Source organism: Rhamphochromis longiceps, linkage group LG9 (genome assembly GCF_057381845.1).
Source record: "Rhamphochromis longiceps isolate RC_006_pf linkage group LG9, R_longiceps_female_GT1.1, whole genome shotgun sequence".
In the NCBI taxonomy this organism is placed as follows: Eukaryota; Metazoa; Chordata; class Actinopteri; order Cichliformes; family Cichlidae; genus Rhamphochromis; species Rhamphochromis longiceps.
In genome coordinates, this window is record NC_140565.1 from 37,051,850 (window position 1) to 37,072,831 (window position 20,982).

The window sequence follows — 20,982 nt, forward strand, 5'->3', positions numbered from 1 at the left end:
AGGACAGATGGTTTGAAAGAGGAGTGAAAGAAGCCATCTATGTCCACTGTGAGCAACCATCTTTGAAGAGAGGCGGTGGTTTACGACACCAACTCTCTGCCATCTATAATCCAGTTTTGAGTTCCCTCCCCAGACGCCTTAACGCCCACTCACATCCTGGGCCATCTGACCTCAGGAATTCGCATGATAAGGTGGAGCCAGGTTTCACAATCAGCTCACCCGAAACTCTGGCTGATTGGACCCACACCCAGTTTCACACCCTAGCTCAGGCGATTAGAGGATCATCAGGGGGTCCTTTTGTCCCTCTGTGGGGGGTTACTCCCACTAGGTTTATATCTGGGACTCTCCACCATTTGACCTTAGAACTGAAGAAGCTTCTCGGATGAGAGGTGAAACGTCTTCAAGCAACTTAAAGAAGTCCAGACGCTTTTCTTTGCAAGCTCGTTTGACTACGATGACCTGGATGACTGAGAACCTTCACAGACAATCTCTAGCTCTCTTCGCCAGCATGTCTTTATCCTGTCTTCTTTCTCTCACTCCAACCGGTCACAGCACCCCAACCATACCCAGAGATACCTAAACACCTTCATTTTGGGCAGCAACTTGTCCCTGACCTGGAGTGAGTATTCCACCTTTTTCTGGCTAAAGACCAGGCTGGAAACCACCACCTGATCAAGCCAGCAGAACCACATCGTCTGCAAAACATAGAGATAAGATTCTGAGCCCATCAAAGTCAAAGCCTGCTGCCATCTGGCATGTCTAGAAATTCTGTCAATAAAAACTGGCAACACAGTTTAGCCTAACTCTAACACATTTTCACAAAGAACCTCCAACAGGATACTTCGAGGGACGTCATTGAATGCCTTCTCCAGGTCCACAATACACATGTAGATTGGCTGGGAAAACTCCCAGACACCCTCAAATGTCATTGAGAGGATAAAGAGCTGGTCCAGTGTTCCATGACCAGAAAAAACCCCATATTGTTTCTCCCATATCTGAGGCACTAATGGATGAACTCCTCTTTCCAATCCCATGACATAGACCTTGCCACAGAGTCTGACAAGTGTGATTCCCTTGTAGCTGGAGCACACCCTCTGCTGAAGTCCCACAGGCTAACCAAGCCCAGCAGGACTTCTTCAGCTTGATAGCTGTCTTCACCTTCAGTGTCCACCATCTATTTTGGGGATTACCACACGACAGGCACCAACTACCTTGCAACTGCAGTGTCTTGCAAAACTCCAGGTGTTGATCAGTTGACAACTCAGCTCCTACTCTTCACCTGAATGTCCAGAACATGTGGCCACAGATTCGATGATATGGTTACCAAATCAATCATAAGATAAGATAAGATAAGATAAGATAAGATAAGATAACCTTTATTAGTCCCACATATGGGAAATTTTGTCAAGGGTCATATACCTGTGACCTGTGACCTAGCTAAAACTAACAGTTTTGGCAGTATATCACTCTGGTGTGTCATTCAGGCTTTCTGGCATATCTAGAAGGTAGAGAGGGACAGAGACAGCTCTTTGTCAAGAGGCTAGCAGACATACCACTCTAGGTAGTGAATAAACACTTGATGAATTGTACCAGCATGCCCGACACAACTTTCCTGTTGATAATCTTGGCCATCATAATAAATTGAAATGAAAAGAAAAAGCAGAGTGAAAAAGGCAAGTTAAGTGATACGACACTTGATTCTTGATCATGGATTTTCTGTACAGTATCTACTCATTTGATTTGAGATATTAGGTAGACAGGCATGCTCTTTAGAGGTTTTTAAAACTAAGCTGAAGACATATTTGTTCACCCTATCTTACATGTCTTGATTCTATGCCTTCTAGTTTTTAAATTCTTACTGTTTTTAACTTGTATTGTGTTTTTTACTTGTATTGATATGTATCGCTTTTATTTATTTATCTTTTTAGTTTCAAATAGCTGTACAGCACTTTGTTTGAAAGCGCTGTATAAATAAAGTTAGTATTATTATTTAATATTTTTTTCTTCTTTCAGAGATTCAGAGATTATGTCAGCACAAGTTCAAGTCAAATCTGAAGAAGAGGTTACAGTGTGTGTTTGAGGGGATTGCTAAAGCAGGAAACAAAACAATTCTGAATCAGATCTACACAGAGCTCTACATCATAGAGGGAGGGACTGCAGAGGTCAGTAATAAACATGAAGTCACTCAGATTGAAACAGCATCCAGGAAACTAGACAGACCAGAAGCAACAATTAGACAGGAAGCCATCTTTAGAGCCTCACCTGGAAGAGATGAACCAATCAGAACAGTGCTGACAATGGGAGTGGCTGGCATTGGGAAAACAGTCTTAGCACACAAGTTCACTCTGGACTGGGCTGAAGGAAAAACAAACCAGGACATCCAGTTCATGTTTCCATTCACTTTCAGAGAGTTGAATGTGCTGAAAGAGGAAAAGTTCAGCTTGGTGGAACTTGTTCATCACTTTTTTACTGAAACCAAAGAAGCAGGAATCTGCAGCTTTGAAGACTTCCAGGTTGTGTTCATCTTTGATGGTCTGGATGAGTGTCGACTTCCTCTGGACTTCAACAAAACTAAAATCCTGACTGATGTTACTGAGTCCACCTCAGTGAATGTGCTACTGACCAACCTCATCAGGGGGAAATTGCTTCCCTCTGCTCACCTATGGATAACCACAAGACCTGCAGCAGCCAATCAGATCCCTTCTGACTGTGTTTGTATGGTGACAGAGGTCAGAGGGTTTACTGACCCACAAAAGGAGGAGTACTTCAGGAAGAGATTCAGAGATAGGGAGCAGGCTGGCAGGATCATCTCCCACATTGAGACATCACAAAGCCTCCACACAATGTGCCACATCCCAGTCTTCTGCTGGATCACTGCTGCAGTTCTGGAGAATTTCCTGAAAACCAGTGAGGGTAGAGATTTACCCAAGACTTTAACTGATATGTACAGCCACTTCCTGGTGCTACAAGCCAAAGGGAAGAAGGGCAAGTCTAATGGCGGAGCTGACAGAGATTCATGGTGGAGTCCCGAAATCAAGAAGATGATTGAGTATCTGGGAAAACTTGCCTTTGATCAGCTTCAGAAAGGAAACCTGATCTTCTATGAATCAGACCTGACAGAGTGTGGCATCGATATCAGTGATGCTTCAGTGTACTCAGGAATGTTCTCACACATATTTAAAGAGGAGAGAGGACTGTACCAGGACAAGGTGTTCTTCTTCACCCATCTGAGTGTTCAGGAGTTTCTGGCTGCTCTTTATGTCCATCTGACCTTCATCAACTCTGGAGTCAACCTGCTTAAAGAAAAAACATATCAGTTGTCTAAAGTTTTCAGAAACAAACATACAGTTAAACAGTTTTACAAGAGTGCTGTGAAGAAGGCCTTACAGAGTCCAAATGGACACCTGGACTTGTTCCTCCGTTTCCTCCTGGGTCTTTCAATGCTGAACAATGAGAGTCCCTCACAAGGCCTGCTGACACAGATAGGAAGTATCTCACAGAATAATCAGGAAATAGTCCAGTACATCAAGAAGAAGATCAATGAGAACCTGTCTGCAGAGAAATGCATCAATCTGTTCCACTGTCTGAACGAACTCAGTGATTGTTCTCTAGTGGAGGAGATCCAACAGTCCCTGAGATCAGGAAGTCTCTCCACAAATAAACTGTCTCCTGCTCAGTGGTCAGCTCTGGTCTTCATCTTACTGTCATCAGAAAAAGATCTGAATGAGTTTGACCTGAAAAAATACTCTGACTCAAATTCAGAGGAGGCTCTTCTGAGGCTGCTTCCAGTTGCCAAAGCCTCCAAGAAAGTGCTGTAGGTGGAGTTATTAATAATTTATTTAAGTTTAAGTTAAGTTCCTAAAAAGTAAGAATTATTTCTAAGTCTGTGTATATTATTGCTTTTCTTTCTTAGGCTGAGGGGTTGTAACCTCTCAGAGAGAAGCTGTGAAGCTCTAGCCACAATCCTCAGCTCCCCATCCAGTAATGTAAAAGAGCTTGACCTGAGTGAAACCAGTTTGCCAGATTCAGGGATGAAGCTACTTTCCTCTGGACTGATGAGTACACACTGTACTTTAGGCAGTCTCAGGTAAGATCTTAAACACTGCAGATTTGTGTAATTTCTTTCATGTCATCTTTCTTGCTCAATGTCAAGGACACCATCATGACATCATAAATTTTAGTGTATAGTCCATATATATGTGTCCATACATGGATGTATCATGACAAACATTTGCAACAGATATTTTTTTTACTGCTCATCAGATGAATTTTTAAAATGAATAATTTATATCTAACAAATCATGTAATATTAAGCACACTCACAAAATGTGCACACAATTTAGACATCAGAAATCAGTACTTTTGATTTACCCAACACAGGGAGGGTTCATGTTAATGTCAGTGGAACTAAGTGTACTATTTTTCATTCAGTTTAAGGAGTTGCAATTTGTCAGAAATCAGCTGTAATTCTCTGGGCTCAGCTCTGAAGTCCAACTCCTCATATCTGAAAGAGCTGGAGCTGAGTTCCAATGACCTACGGGATTCAAGAGTGGAGAAACTCTGTGGTTTTCTGGAGAGTCAGAAATGCAGACTGGAGACTCTGAGGTCAGACACCTTGTTTTAGCTGAGCACTGAGATGAATATAATGTAACAATGCTTTACCTGATAGATGTCATCAGCAGTGTTGGTCAAGTTACTTGAAAAAAGTAATCAGTAACTAATTACTGATTACTTCCCCCCCAAAAGTAATCCCATTACTTTACTGATTACTTATTTTCAAAAATAATTAATTACTTAGTTACTTAGTTACTTTTTAAAAACACGATTTACAACCTGAAGAGGTGATAAAGCGATAGATCTTTCAGCCCAATTCTATTTTTTCTGCATAATCCATCATACAAAATGTAATCAAATGGAAAAGTCCCTTTTTAAAACTTGTTTTATCAGTTTTAATCTTTTAACTTTATGCATCAAGCAAAAATTAAATTATATGCAACAGAATTCACATTCTGAACTGGAATACATGTCTACAAATGGCTTTTATTAGAACTTCTACTGAATGTGGGGATGTGAAAATTATATTTTAGCATGATCATGTGTCCAAGTTCTCACCAAGTAAATTGCATGCCAGCAAACACCTACTCTGAGGAAACTCACTCTTTCAATTAGATGCAAGTAAAACACAGCAGAAAATAAATAAAATCAAAGACATAGCGGTCCTTTTGCTCTATTTTCACCTGTAAAGCAGGAGTGGGGTAGGCGGAGGTTTACCCTGGTGCAGGTGTGCCGCAGCGGTCAGTGGAAGAATCCACGAGTTTCTCTGTGAATTTCCCATTACGTCGTAGCGCACTCGGTGCTTGCTTGGACGTTTAGGGTTTTTTTTTCACTGTAAAAATAAGTTTTCTTCCAACGCACAACAGACACTAATGTTTTTGTCACTTTTTATGGAATCAAACTCAAAGTAAGGTCCGTACTTCCACGCTTTAAACGCTGCATGCTCATGCTCTCTCCCGCACTCGATATATTATCCATTGTTGATCTGCACACAGCTGTTGTCACGAACGTCGCACTCGCTTACGTCACTGTCATGAGACATTCTCGCAAAAAATCACGGTTTTAGTAACGCAGTAACGCAGCGTTCCTACGGGAAAGTAACGGTAATCTAATTACCGTTTTTTCAATAGTAATCCCTTACTTTACTTGTTACTTGAAAAAAGTAATCGGATTACAGTAACGCGTTACTGCCCATCTCTGCTTGTCAGTACTCTTGCTGAAGCATTTTGGATTAACTGAAGGCTTTTCAGGGAGTTTCTAGGACATCCTGATAATAATGAATTACAGTACTCGAGCTTAGAAGTGAAAACTCCAAAATACTCCAACACAATATGCTGTGAAATACATTGACTTAATGTGAGTAGTGAGTAGAGTTTCTCAAATACAAGTAAAGTCATCATATTTCCTTTGTTCGAAAACAGCTAGACTTCAGCATTTTTATTTTTTACAGATCGATTATGGAGCACTAAATGATTTCAAACATTAAACGTTGTTTAATAAACTAACATCTTTATTTATATACAGTTTATGGAACTGCTGCTTGTCAGAGATCAGCTGTGCTCTTCTGGGCTCAGCTCTGAAGTCTAATCCTGCACATCTGAGGGAGCTGGACCTGAGTAAAAACAATCTGCATGATCAAGGAGTGAATCAACTGTGTGGTTTTCTGGAGAGTCCACATTGTAGACTGGAGACTCTGAGGTCAGACACTGTGTATTAGCTGTGCTGAGATGAATATGTTTTGTGTGTGTGTGTGTAGACGTTCAATTTACAGGAGAAAAAAATTTTTACAATCTTTTTTGGAAATCAAAAAACTTTGTTAATAGTTTAAGAAGCTGTTATACAATTTGGGTTTTGCAGTATTTTAGTTATTAAATTTATGCGATGCTTCTGTTTTCTAGTCGATATGCAGAAAACAACCCTAGAGACCAACTTTAAAAGAAATGCATAAGTCACCAGTGTGGTATTTACCAAGGAGATGCCCTGTCCCCACTGTTGTCATGCATACAGGGAGTGCAGAATTATTAGGCAAATGAGTATTTTGTCCACATCATCCTCTTCATGCATGTTGTCTTACTCCAAGCTGTATAGGCTCGAACGCCTACTACCAATTAAGCATATTAGGTGATGTGCATCTCTTTAATGAGAAGGGGTGTGGTCTAATGACATCAACACCCTATATCAGGTGTGCATAATTATTAGGCAACGTCCTTTCCTTTGGCAAAATGGGTCAAAAGAAGGACTTGACAGGCTCAGAAAAGTCAAAAATAGTGAGATATCTTGCAGAGGGATGCAGCAGTCTCAAAATTGCAAAGCTTCTGAAGCGTGATCATCAAACAAGCAAGCGTTTCATTCAAAATAGTCAACAGGGTCGCAAGAAGTTTGTGGAAAAACCAAGGCGCAAAATAACTGCCCATGAACTGAGAAAAGTCAAGCGTGCAGCTGCCAAGATGCCACTTGCCACCAGTTTGGCCATATTTCAGAGCTGCAACATCACTGGAGTGCCCAAAAGCACAAGGTGTGCAATACTCAGAGACATGGCCAAGGTAAGAAAGGCTGAAAGACGACCACCACTGAACAAGACACACAAGCTGAAACGTCAAGACTGGGCCAAGAAATATCTCAAGACTGGTTTTTCTAAGGTTTTATGGACTGATGAAATGAGAGTGAGTCTTGATGGGCCAGATGGATGGGCCCGTGGCTGGATTGGTAAAGGGCAGAGAGCTCCAGTCCCACTCAGACGCCAGCAAGGTGGAGGTGGAGTACTGGTTTGGGCTGGTATCATCAAAGATGAGCTTGTGGGGCCTTTTCGGGTTGAGGATGGAGTCAAGCTCAACTCCCAGTCCTACTGCCAGTTTCTGGAAGACACCTTCTTCAAGCAGTGGTACTGGAAGAAGTCTGCATCCTTCAAGAAAAACATTATTTTCATGCAGGACAATGCTCCATCACACGCGTCCAAGTACTCCACAGCGTGGCTGGCAAGAAAGGGTATAAAAGAAGAAAAACTAATGACATGGCCTCCTTGTTCACCTGATCTGAACCCCATTGAGAACCTGTGGTCCATCATCAAATGTGAGATTTACAAGGAGGGAAAACAGTACACCTCTCTGAACAGTGTCTGGGAGGCTGTGGTTGCTGCTGCACGCAATGTTGATGGTGAACAGATCAAAACACTGACAGAATCCATGGATGGCAGGCTTTTGAGTGTCCTTGCAAAGAAAGGTGGCTATATTGGTCGCTGATTTGTTTTTGTTTTGTTTTTGAATGTCAGAAATGTATATTTGTGAATGTGGAGATGTTATATTGGTTTCACTGGTAAAAATAAATACCGTATTTTCACGACCATAAGGCGCACTTAAAAGTCTTAGATTTTCTTCAAAAAGTACGGCGCGCCCTATAGCGCAGTGCGCCCTGTGTGTTGTAAGGAGGACGTAGTAGAGAACACCATGAGAACGCTAAAGGGTGAAGTGTGGGCATTGATCGTATATACCGGACAATCGCACATACCTGTATAAAAGGACAGGTATGTGCATTATGTGGAACATCGTTGTTTTAACAACCCTGAAAATGGCAAAGACACACGCTTATGAAGCACAGTTTAAACTGAAGGCCATCAGCTATGCGGAGGAACATGGAAATCGAGCAGCCGCGAGAGAATTTAAGATTAACGAATCGATGGTTCGCAAATGGAGGAAGCTAGAAAACAAGCTCCGGCAGGTCAAGAAAATGCAGCTGAGTTTCCGCGGACATAAGGCGAGGTGGCCCGAGTTGGAGGAAAGACTCGAGCGGTGGATCATCGAGCAAAGAACGAGTGGGAGAAGCGTTTCGACGGTCACCATTCGGCTAAAAGCAGTTTCTGTCATGGTTGGCTGTGTGGCAGGCAGGCAAGCAGGAGTGGTGGATCCAAAATGCAGGACTCAGACACAGAAGTACAACTTAAAGCGCACCTTTATTGCTGGGAAAACCTCTTACTAAACTAAACTCACCAAAAGACAAACAAAAACACTGGTGGACTAAAGCACTGTAGCAGAAACACTGAACTGGAGCTGGAGACAAAACACTGGCAACACGGAGGCAAAACACACAGCTTGATGAGGGTACGACGCAACACTGACTCAGAGAAACACAGGGTCTAAATACACTGGGAAGTAACGAGGAGAATGAGACACAGAAGGAGAGCACAGCTGGGGGAAATTAGAACTGACGAGACAAGCAAAGCAGGACACATTCACATAAGTCACGGACCTTCAAAGTAAAACAGGAAGGATCACACAGAGACGCAAACTTGACACCGTGGAGACAGCAACTAAGAAACACAGAGACATAAACCATAAGGCAGAAGACTCTAAGAACCGATAGACATGGAGGGGAACTCAAACATGCAGACACAGACTTACAGAACAGAGGGGACACAGAGAAACAAGAAGGGCAAGGGATCGAAACTAGAAACCATAGAATAACTCACACCAAGTAGAATAATACAAAAATCACAAAGAACTAAAACGCTGGGTCAGGAGACCCAGGACCCTGACAAAACTAGAACCCATAGAATAACTCACACCAAGTACAATAATACAAAAATCACAAAGAACTAAAACGCTGGGTCAGGAGACCCAGGACCCTGACAGTTTCACTAGCTGAAGAGATGAACATTGAACATTTCCAAGGAGGTCCGTCTTGGTGCTTTCGTTTTATGAAACGGTGCCATTTTTCCATCCGGACCAGGACTACGGTAGCGCAGCAACTTCCAGCGGATTATAAGGAAAAGCTGGCCATCTTCCGCTCCTACTGCAGCAAACACATCGGCGACAAAAACATCCAGCCCAGCCACATCACAAACATGGACGAGGTGCCGCTCACTTTTGACATCCCGGTGAGTCACACTGTGGAGAAGAAGGGGACCAGCACGGTAGCGATACGCACAACGGGGTATGAAAAGTCTTCTTTCACTGTTGTGCTTGGCTGCCATGCTAATGGACAGAAACTGCCGCCTATGGTGATTTTTAAGCGAAAGACTTTGCCTAAAGAGAAGTTTCCAGCAGGAATCATCATTAAGGCAAATGAAAAGGGCTGGATGGATGAGGAAATGATGAAAGAGTGGCTGAGGGAGGTGTATGTAAGGAGACCAGGTGGTTTTTTCCACGCATCACCATCGCTGTTGATCTGTGACTCTATGCGTGCCCATCTCACAGCCGATGTGAAAAAACTAGTGAAACAAATGAACTGTGAGCTTGCTGTCATTCCGGGAGGCCTGACAAAGGAACTCCAACCGCTGGGCATCGGTGTGAACCGCCCGTTCAAAGTAAGGCTGCGAGCGGTGTGGGAGCGATGGATGACCGATGGAGACCACAGTTTCACCAAGAGTGGAAGGCAGCGCCGGGCGAGTTACGCCACAATTTGCCAATGGATTGTAGATGCTTGGGCTAACATGTCTGCTGGCACTGTTGTTCGAGCTTTCGCAAAAGCTGGCATCATTTCCGAGGAGCCGCACGGCACGGAAAGTGACTCTGACAGTGAAGAAAGTGAACCTGGCATGTTTGATGGAGATTTAGCGCAGCTGTTCAATTCAGACACAGAGGATGAGGACTTCCATGGGTTTGATTGATGATAAAAATGTGAGTACCAAACTTTGTTTTGCTCCTGCTTTATTTTTAAATACGCACACTTGTATGCTTGTGTGTTGTTGATGATGACGATTACTGGTAATAAAAATGTGAGTACCAAACTCAGTTTTGCTCCTGCTTTATTTTTAAATATGCACACTTGTATGCTTGTGTGTTGTTGATGATGACGATTACCGGTAATAGAAATGTGAGTAAGGTACCGAACTCAGGTTTGCTCCCGCTTTATTTTTAAATACGCATACGGTACTTGTATGCGCCCTATAATCCAGTGCGCCTTATGTGTGTGTTAAATACAGTAATGGCACACATAACTGAGACTGCGCCTTTTAGTACAGTGCGTCTTATGGTCGTGAAAATACGGTAATTGAAATGGGTATATATTTGTTTTTTGTTAAGTTGCCTAATAATTATGCACAGTAATAGTCACCTGCACACACAGATATCCCCCTAAAATAGCTAAAACTAAAAACAAACTAAAAACTACTTCCAAAAACATTCAGCTTTGATATTAATGAGTTTTTTGGGTTCATTGAGAACATGGTTGTTGTTTAATAATAAAACTATTCCTCAAAAATACAACTTGCCTAATAATTCTGCACTCCCTGTAGATGTGAACCCCAGATCATTAGTCAGATCATTAACAATAGTGGATACTAACGTCAGAATGGATCAAAAATTCGCCACCTCCTCTACATGGATGGATCTGTAGCAATGATATTGGAATGTCATTTGGACTGGAGAAGTTTAGTCGGATGGTAACCAAGAGAAGAAAGGTAGTCAAAATGGAAGGGACTGCACTACTAGAAGGCAACATAGCAGACACTGAGGACATCTACTTGTACCTTGGAATCCCAAAGGCAAATAGGATCCATGAAGGGGTTGCAAGGAAAACCACGACCACCAAATACCTGCAGAGAGTAAAGCAAATGCTGAGGGGTCAGGAAGATTAACATTCAACACCTACATCCTGCTAGTCATCAGAGACCCCGCAAGGATAATAAGCTGGCCAAAGGAGAAGATAGAAGCTACTGGCATCAAGACAAGCGCCTTACCATGCATCGAGACCTAAGGAGCTTGAAAGGGAGTGACTAGGCTCCTTTAAGTTTCGCAAAGACGTTTCACCTCACGTCCCATATGCTTCTCTTGTAAAACAAAATGGTGGAGTCCCATGTATCTATTTAAACCTCAGTGGGAGCTGTCCCTTAAGTGGTTCATAGACCCTCTCATGCCCCTCATCACATAAGTCAAGGTATAAAAAACAGCATGGGTTATTAGCACTAAAGGTTTTGGGTGAAACCACTGTGAGAGGTTGTCTCCCTATCATATTACCTATTGAGGTCATGTGACACAAGATGTGAGTGGGAATTGAGGCACCTGGGAAGGGATCTGTCGAGGAGCGTGTCAGGCTACATTTCACTGTGTGTTATACTTGTATAACTATGCATGTGACAAATAAAGAACCTTGAACCTTGAACCTTGATCTCAAAACTGCATTGTATGTGGCAGACAGTTTTAAGCCACTCCCTCTGTTCAATGAGTTTTAGACACAGTGCACATAAATCCTGTTTCACTGCTCTTACAAACTCTTTGTCTTCTCTGTCCAAAATGTGAACATTAGCATCCTCAAAAGAGTGACCTTTATCCTTTAGGTTCAAATGTTAAGCTTAGTCTTTTCCTGTCGATGTTGCCCTTCTGTTGTGCTATGTGTTTATGGAGGGGCTGTTTGGTTTCTCCAGTGAAGAGGTCTGAGCACTCCTCACTGCACAGCATACACTACGTTGTTTAGTTTGTGTTTGGGAGTTTTGTCCTTTTGATAAACCAGTTTTTGTCTGAGTGTGTGGCTGGGTCTGAGGTCCACTGGGATATAGTGATTGGAGAAAATTTGTCTGATAAACCTGCTACATAAGAGGTGACAGTGCTGTTCCATTTGTTAGTGTTTCTCTTTAGTTGGTGTCTGACCAGGACAAGGGTCAGTTGTTAAGAGTCAACACCAAAAGGATAATGGTCACTTTTTACTGGATGCCAATTGTTACGGTCATGGGTTGCTAGAAGGTTCTCCCTGTTTGAGAATGCTGTGTTTTTCTTTTCTTCTTTCTCTCCCTCTCTCTCCCCTCTCCCTTTTCCTGTCTTTGAAGTTCCAGGTGCCGCGGCTGAGTAGCGTTATGGCTTGTTAGCCATAGGAGGCTCTGAGCGCCGTGTGTGTATAGCGCTTCTGTTTTCTTTCTACGTTTGGAATACTGTGATAGTGAGAGAGAGCAGTGTAGGCTGGTAGGGGTTCTCCGCCATTTTTGTTTGACCAAAGTTTTCTCCTGTTTTGTGGACAGCCAGAGACGTCAGGTATTGTATTTTTTTTTTTCTTGAGGGAAGTTATACCACGTGTTTTGTTTATAGGAAGGGGGAGTGTTTTTGTTTGTTATTTTGGCCTCAGAGAGCCTGATGCTTTTAGTTTTTCAGCTCAGCTGTTTCAAGTTTATTCATTTTTTGCTTGCCCCTCCAGGATTTGTGCATACAAATGCATACACTATTATATATTGTACATATATTTATTAGTTTCAGGTTGGCCATTCTTGTATTTTGCTCGTTTGTGTTGTTGTGTTTGCACATCTCTGTTGCTTGTGGGGCTCGCACACAAGAATTTCACTCGCATGTGCTGTGCCAGTGTGCCTGCACATGTGATGTGACAATAAAAGTGATTTGATTTGATTTGATTTGATTTGATTTTGATTTGATTTGATGTGGGTAAGAATGAAACAGAATTAGAGGCATATTTTAATGCATTTGAACATATTGCCATAGCCTTGCACTGGCCTAAAGAGGTTTGGCCTCTGCTGAGGCAGTGTAAACTGGTGGGTAAGGCGCAGGGGGTGTGTGCGGCTCTCACCGTTAAGGACAGTTTAGTGTATGATAGGGTACTGAGTGCCATTCTCAAAGCATATGAATTAGTGCCTGAAGCTTACAGAAAGCATTTCCGGTCCCTCCGTAGGCCCCCCACGCAAACCTTTCTTGAGTTTGCAAGGAAAAAGGAATATTGTTTGATAGGTGGAGTCAGGAGAGTGGTGTTGTAGATTTTACGGCATGATCCTGGGTCCTTTTGACCCAGCGTTTTGTGTTTTCTATTATTGTAATTTTGGTTCTGTTCTTCCTCGGTTAGTGTTCTTTTCTTTCTGCCCGTGTATATCTGTGTCTGGTCTGCATTTCTGAGTTTGTGTCATTACGTGTATGTGTTTCCTGTTTTACTTTGAAAGTCTCTGTCTTATGTCAGTGTGTTCTGTTTACGTTTCCCCTACCTCGTCAGCTGTTATGTCCCCCAGGCGTGTTTCCCTCCTGTTTCCCATCCCTGATTACTGGTATGTGTACTTATAGTGTGTGTTCACCCGTCCTAAACTAATTGGTCTGTGTTGTTTCCCTCGGTCTCCCTGTGTCTCTCTGTGTATTTCCCCGGACCTCCCTGCATCTTCGTTTCTGGTTTGTTTTGTTAGTTTTGGCCAGTTTAGGTTTTCCAGTTTCATGTCCACCCGCACCCGGCAGGGGGGGGAAATGATCCTTGGGGAGTCAGTTTTGGGACCAATCCTGGCCGAGAACAGGAGGGTGACTGCTGGTGGGTCGGTCCCTAAGTGTGCCCTGTGAATGCCAAAGTGGCGGCGGTAGTAAACTACCCTGTTCCTACCACCTGGCGGGAACTTAGGCGGTTCCTGGGCCTCGTGGGCTACTATCGGTGTTTCTGCTGGAACTTCTCAACCGTGGTGGCCCCTCTAACCCGCCTCTGTAGCCCAAAGGAACCTTTTTAGTGGACCACTGAGTGCCAACACATCTTTGATGGTGCTAAGTCCCTCCTGTGCAGTGCTGGCCGCCCCAGATTTCATTAGAGCATTCAGCCTGGAGGTGGACGCCAGTGCCATGGGGGCTCCAGAAGGGAACTGATGACATCAATAATCCAATCTCCTACTTCTAGAGATGGGCTCTACTAGTTCAGGAATACAACTTGGACATCAGACATAAAAAAGGGGTAGACAATATATTAGTGGATGCACTGTCCAGTGCACATCAGTTAACCACACAGAGCACTGGTTTTACTAGAGGTGGATTTTTAGGGCGTTACGGTCGGAGATTCTCCCTGTTGGAGAATGCTGTTTTTTCCTTCTCTCTCTCTCTCTCTCTCTCTCTCTCTCTCTCTCTCTCTCTCTCTCTCTCTCTCTCTCTCTCTCTCTCTCTTCCTGCCCTGTTTTTCAGGTTCTAGGTCCCATGGCTGAGAGTCCTTACGGCTTGTTAGCCATGGGATAAAAAAGGCGGGCATTCTGCAAGCTTCAGCCATTTGAAGTTTCACTTTACTGGACTTCTGTAAACTGAATCTGAATTTTCAGCTCCAAGAAAACTATAAAACACTGAAGAATTTCAAGCACATAACTAATTAACTTAAATCTTTCATTTATTATTCAGACTGGAGAATTGCAGGTTATCGGAGATCAGCTGTCTGGGCTTAGCACTGAAGTCCAATCCCTCCAACATGAGAGAGCTGTACCTGAGTCAGAACAACCTGCAGTATTCAGGAGTGAAACAGCTGTGTGGCTTTCTGGAGGGTCGAAACTGTAGACTGGAAACACTGGGGTAAGATGCCCTGTTTATGTTGTGCAGAAATGAAAGTATATAACATAAGTTTGAGTAAGAGAAAGGGTTTTCTACCCCAGCATAGACTTTCCCAGGGAGGCTGAGATGTGTGATCCCCCTATATTTGGAGCATTCCTTCCATGGTATGACAATATCCTCAGTTGAAGTCATCAGTGCTCCACCTGCACTATACACAGTGCAGGTGGAGCACCAGATTCTATCTGAGGCAATCTGAAAGTTTTTTTCCATGGCCTCCACGAACTCCTCCTTGACCCAAGTTTTTGTTACTGTGACTGCCCAAGCTGCGTTCTGCTTGGCCTGTTGGTACCTATTGGCTCCCTCCAAAGTCCCACAGGCTAACCAATCCAAATAGGACTGCTTCTTGAGCCTTATGGCTCCCTTCACCTCTGGTGCCCCCCATCTGATTTAGGGGTTACCACTATGACAGGCACCAACCTCCGTGTGGAGGTTGTAGCAGCTTCAGCAATGGAGCTGAACATGATTTATTGATGATCTATATACCCAGTTTCCCTTGGAATTCTGTTGAATCTCTGTCAGAGGGGGAGTTAATGATCTCGTGGATGGGGGCCTCTGCCAGGTGTTCCCAGTGCACCTTCACTATACATTTACTCCAAGCTGTCCAGCATCCTCCTCCGCTACCTTATCCAACTCATCACAAGCTGTTGATCAGTTGACAGCTCAGCGCCTCTCTTCACCAAAGTATCCAGAACATATGACAGCAGATCTGATGATATGATAACAAAATTGATAACTAACCTGTGGCCTAGGGTATCCATGTGCACTGGACCCTGGTCCAGTGCTTAACCTCTTAAGCCCCAAGCCCACCTGATCTCCTGCCTTTTGCCCACGTATCAGGGGGCGTTGGGGCTTAAGAGGTTAACGCAGGTTTCTGATTGGCTTTCAAGCAACTACCTCGTTCTAAACACGAACAAGACTGAGACCATGATCATAGCTCCTCCTGAGCTACATTCTAAAATTAATCAGGTTCTTGCCTCTTTCAGTTCTTCTGTCAAGTCAAATATTCAGAATCTTGGAGTAATATTTGACTCTTCTCTGGGCCTTGACTTTCATGTAATATCTTTGTCTTGTTCCTGTTTCTTTCACTTAAGAAACATCTCTAAACTGTGACATATGGTCTCTTTAGATGAACTGGAAAAATCTCATCCATGCATTTGTGTCATCACGTTTACTGTAATTCCCTGTTTACCAGCTTGGATAAATCACATTTCTCTCTCCTCCAGGCAATACAAAATGCAGCAGCCAGTCTACCAACTCGTTCTAGGAAGCGTGCTAACATTACTCCCATCTTATATTCTTTACATTGGCTTCCAATAGTGTTTAGAATTTGTTTTAAAATTCTTGTTTTATCATACAGAGCATTACATGGCCAGGCCCCAGATTATTTATCCAAGCTTCATATAAAATACACTGCTGCTCATCGTCTCCGCTCATAGACTCAGAGTCTGTTGGTTGTTCCCCGTACACGACTGAAGACGAAAGGGGACAGAGCCTTTCAGTCTGTTGCACCAAGGCTGTGGAACAGTCTACCACCACAATTACATATGGTTGACTGTGGATTCTTTTAAAAATCAGTTAAAAACTTTACTGTTCAAACAAGCATTTTGTTGATCTACGTATTTTATATTCTTCACATTATTTAACTTACATTTAACCTTTTACATTGTGTATAAGATCGATTGATTGTACTGTTTATTTTAAACTTTCTGCACAGCGCTTTGTGACTGCCTGTCTGTGAGAAGGGCTTAATAAATAAACTTAACTTACTTTCTTATGGACACCATTATGTTCAAACATGGTGTTTGTCATGGACAAACTGTGGTTTGCGCAGAAGTCCAGTAACAGAACACTGCTTGGGTTCAGATCTGTCAGGCCGTTCCTCCCAGTCACACCCCTCCAGGTCTCACTGTCATTGCCTACATGAGCATTGAAGTGTCCCAGAAAGGCAACAGAGTCCCAAGGTTAAGTAGCCTTAAGCACCCCACCCAGGGACTCCAAGAAGGTTGGGCACTCTGAACTGTGGTTTGACACATAAGCGCAGACAGCATTCAGGACCCATTCCCTGACCCTAAGGTGCAGGGGGAAAAAAACTCTCATCCACTGGAAAAAACCAAAGGGGAAACTAGAATAGCCACCCCCAGCCCGATGCCTCTCACCAAGATCTACTCCAGACTGAGTCTAGCCAGGTGTCTGGTTTTGGAGCCCAAGCTGTGCATTGAGGTGAGCACAACTATATCTAGTTGGTACCTCTCAACCTCACGCAGTAGCTCAGGCTCCCTCCCCAGCAGAGAAGTGACATTCCATGTCTCAGTCACTAGTCTCACCAGGACCAATGGGAGACCCTATCAGGAGGGCAAAGCCCTTGACAACACAGACAACTTACCCACTGGGATCCCTGGGACACACAAATCCATGCACCACAATGAGGTAGCGATTCACAAAAGGGTGTATATATACAGTGGGATGCAAAAGTTTGGACAACCTTGTTAATAGTCATTATTTCCGTGTATAAATCGTTGGTTGTTACAATAAAAAATGTCAGTTAAATATATCATATAGGAGACACACAGTGATATTTGAGAAGTGAAATGAAGTTTATTGGATTTACAGAAAGTGTGTAATAATTGTTTAAACAAAATCAGGCAGGTGCATAAATTTGGGCACTGTTGTCATTTTATTGATTTCAAAACTTTTAGAACTAATTATCGGAACTCAAATTGGCTCGGTAAGCTCAGTGACCCCTGACCTACATACACAGGTGAATCCATTAATGAGAAAGAGTATTTAAGGTGGTCAATTGTAAGTTTCCCTCCTCTTTTAATATTCTCTGAAGAGTAGCAACATGAGGGTCTCAAAACAACTGTCAAATGACCTGAAGACAGAGATTGTTCACCATCATGGTTTAGGGGAAGGATACAGAAAGCTGTCTCAGAGATTTAAACTGTCTGTATCCACAGTTAGGAACATACTGAGAAAATGGAAGACCACAGGCTCAGTTCAAGTTACGGCTCAAAGTGGCAGACCAAGAAAAATCTTGGATAGACAGAAGCGACGAATGGTGAGACCAGTCAGAGTCAACCCACAGACCAGCACCAAAGACCTACAACATCATGTTACAGCAGATGGAGTCACTGTGCATCGTTCAACCATTCGGCACACTTTACACAAGGAGATGCTGTATGTGAGAGTGATGCAAAGGAAGCCTTTTCTCCACCCACAGCACAAACAGAGCCGCTTGAGGTATGCTAAAGCAAATTTGGACAAGCCAGCTTCATTCTGGAATAAGGTGCTGTGGACTGATGTAACTAAATTGAGTTATTTGGGCATAACAAGGGGCGTTATGCATGGAGGAAAAAGAACACAGCATTCCAAGAAAAACACCCGCTACCTACAGAAAAATATGGTGGTGGTTCCATCATGCTGTGGGGCTGTGTGGCCAGTGCAGGGACTGGGAATCTTGTAAAAGTTGAGGGACACATGGATTCCACTCAGCATCAGCAGTTTCTGGAGGCCAATGCATCTTTCAACAAGACAATGACCCGAAACACTGCTCTAAATCCACTAAGGCATTCATGCAGAGGAACAGGTACAACGTTCTGGAATGGCCATCTCAGTCCCCAGACCTGAATATTATTGAAAATCTGTGGTGTGAGTTAAAGAGAGCTGTCCATGCTCGGAAGCCATCAAACCTGAATGAACTAGAGATATTTTGTAAAGAGGAATGGTCCAAAATACCTTCAACCACAATCCAGACTCTCATTGGAACCCACAGGAAGCGTTTAGAGGCTGTAATTTCTGTAAAGGTGGATCTACTAAATATTGATTTCATTTCTTTTTTTGTGGTGCCCAAATTTATGCACCTGCCTGATTTTGTTTAAACAATTATTGCACGTTTTCTGTAAATCCAATAAACTTCATTTCACTTCTCAAATATCACTGTGTGTGTCTCCTATATGATATATTTAACTGACATTTTTTATTGTAACAACCAGTGATTTATACAGGAAAATAATGACCATTACAAGGTTGCCCAAACTTTTGCATGTTTAAATCCATGCATAGTTGAAATTTCAACGCCTTTATTTTTATATACACATACTTACATATATATCTCATAGGAACATCATCTTAATATTTCCATATTTAGTGAAACAGAAGTATACAGTCATTAATTTGTTTCACTCATTGTTCTGTTTATATTTTGGTATTTGTTATACTTCATTTAGAATTTTAATTTTCAGCTTCTGTGTTCAACTTCTACATTCTGGATCTTTTTCATCTCTAAACAGATAATACTTCCTATGCTTTATTCAGATTGAGGAGCTGCAGTTTGTCAGAGATCAGCTGCCTGTTTGCAGCTCTGAAGTCTAACCCTTCCCATCTCAAACATCTGGACCTGAGAGGGAACAAGCTGCAGGATTCGGGAATGAAACAGTTGTGTGGTTTTCTGGAGAGTCGGCAATGTAGACTGGAGACTCTGAGGTCAGAAACTGTGTTTTTGTTGTGCTGGCACTAAACTGACAGAAGACTGATATGATACTAAACCATAGTATTTTGACCGTTTCAGTCCAAAAGCTAAACATTTAAAACCCTAATATAAGAGAAGTCTTCGAAGTGATAATTTACTCTGACTTACCTTCTTTTTTTGTCAGGAAGAATTCAGACCAGGGCATTTTTTTTATTGGTTAATCTCTGAAGTATTTCTGATAGTATTATGGCCATTGTAGGTAAAGCCAATAAAAAGAAAAAGAGAAAACCATTATAGGGACAGGAGGTATATTATAAAGTGGTACATTATTTACAAAAACAGGCAGAAAACAAGATCAGGGAAAACGAAAGATGTGTGGTCAGGAATGAAAAAGATCACAGAACAAGAACTATTAAACCGTGGGAAACCTAAATAGAGCCAATGTGTTTAACACCTTAAGTCTAGGACCCATCCAAACTCACCTCAGCTCAGGTACAGATATATGAAGGAAATACAAAAATACAATTAAGTACAATCAATGAAAAAAGTAAGATAATACACTATATACAATGGTAGCATACACAGTATGTGATGGATATAGTTGGAAATATGGAAGACAAACTATATAGCTTGGAAGGTCATGGAAGGTCCATTTTTACAGCACATCTTCAATCTTAGTTTGAGCCAGGAGAAGATACCATTACTCTGGAAAACATCCTGTTTTGTCTCAATATTGATGAACTCTGCCCCATCTGCCCTCTATTGCACACTTGTTACCTTAACATCTTACGTCATTACTTTTTTTTTTTTTTTAAAACTCGGCTTGGCCAGTCTTAGGCTCCAGAGGGCTACCTCTCTTGACCGATGGCAGTTTACTTTCTCAACTTTTAAGTTGAGGAGTTACCAAATTGTGTTTTGTTGAAAATCATGTACTATGATTATGTATTTCATCTGGATACTGCAACTGAGCAGAAAAAAAATATGGTGTCTTTAAAAGTATTGCTTTCTTAAAAAATACGAGTAAGCCATAGTATAATTTAGCTTATTTGAAAGCAAAGAAAGTTATAGATATTTCTATAGTTTGAACACCTTAACACTAATCTGGCTGCCTTGTTCTTGACTAACTGAAGTCTGATCAGATCTGTCTTATTAGCTGCTGACCAAATGATTGAACAGTACTCTAGATGAGATAATACTAGTGCATTAATGACACCTTTCATAATTGAAAAAGTAATATAAAAGGAGCATTTCCTAGCCATAGCTATGCACTGTCCCATTTTCTTAATAACACAGTCAATGTGCTGAGACCATGAAAGGTGGTGGTTTATAGTAACACCAAGTAATTTAATCTGGGTCACCTGTTCTAGTACCATTGGGGTGATTGTGGCTCAAGAGTTGGGGGTTCGCCTTGTAATCGGAAGGTTGCCGGTTCGAGCCCCGGCTTGGGCAGTCTCAGTCGTTGTGTCCTTGGGCACGACACTTCACCTGTTACCTACTGGTGGTGGTCAGAGGGCCCGGTGGCGCCAGTGTCCGGCAGCCTGGCCTCTGTCAGTGCGCCCCAGGGTGGCTGTGGCTACAATGTGGCTTGCCATCACCAGTATGTGAATGTGTGTGTGTGAATGGGTGGATGACTGGATATGTAAAGCGCTTTGGGGTCCTTAGGGACTAGTAAAGCGCTATATAAATACAGGCCAT

The 20,982-nt window shown here is 42.5% G+C and overlaps 1 protein-coding gene across 1 annotated transcript in view; it reads left to right on the top strand.

Annotated features, from left to right (window-relative positions):
• Positions 1-20,982, top strand: part of LOC146662834 (NACHT, LRR and PYD domains-containing protein 3-like) — a 41,620-nt gene that overhangs the window by 8,660 nt on the left and 11,978 nt on the right. Inside the window, exons 3-8 of the mRNA XM_085417620.1 lie at positions 2,014-3,814; positions 3,914-4,087; positions 4,432-4,605; positions 6,079-6,252; positions 14,613-14,780; positions 19,134-19,301. Coding sequence (XP_085273746.1) covers positions 2,014-3,814; positions 3,914-4,087; positions 4,432-4,605; positions 6,079-6,252; positions 14,613-14,780; positions 19,134-19,301 — 2,659 coding nt within the window. The remainder of the gene's footprint in view (positions 1-2,013; positions 3,815-3,913; positions 4,088-4,431; positions 4,606-6,078; positions 6,253-14,612; positions 14,781-19,133; positions 19,302-20,982) is intronic.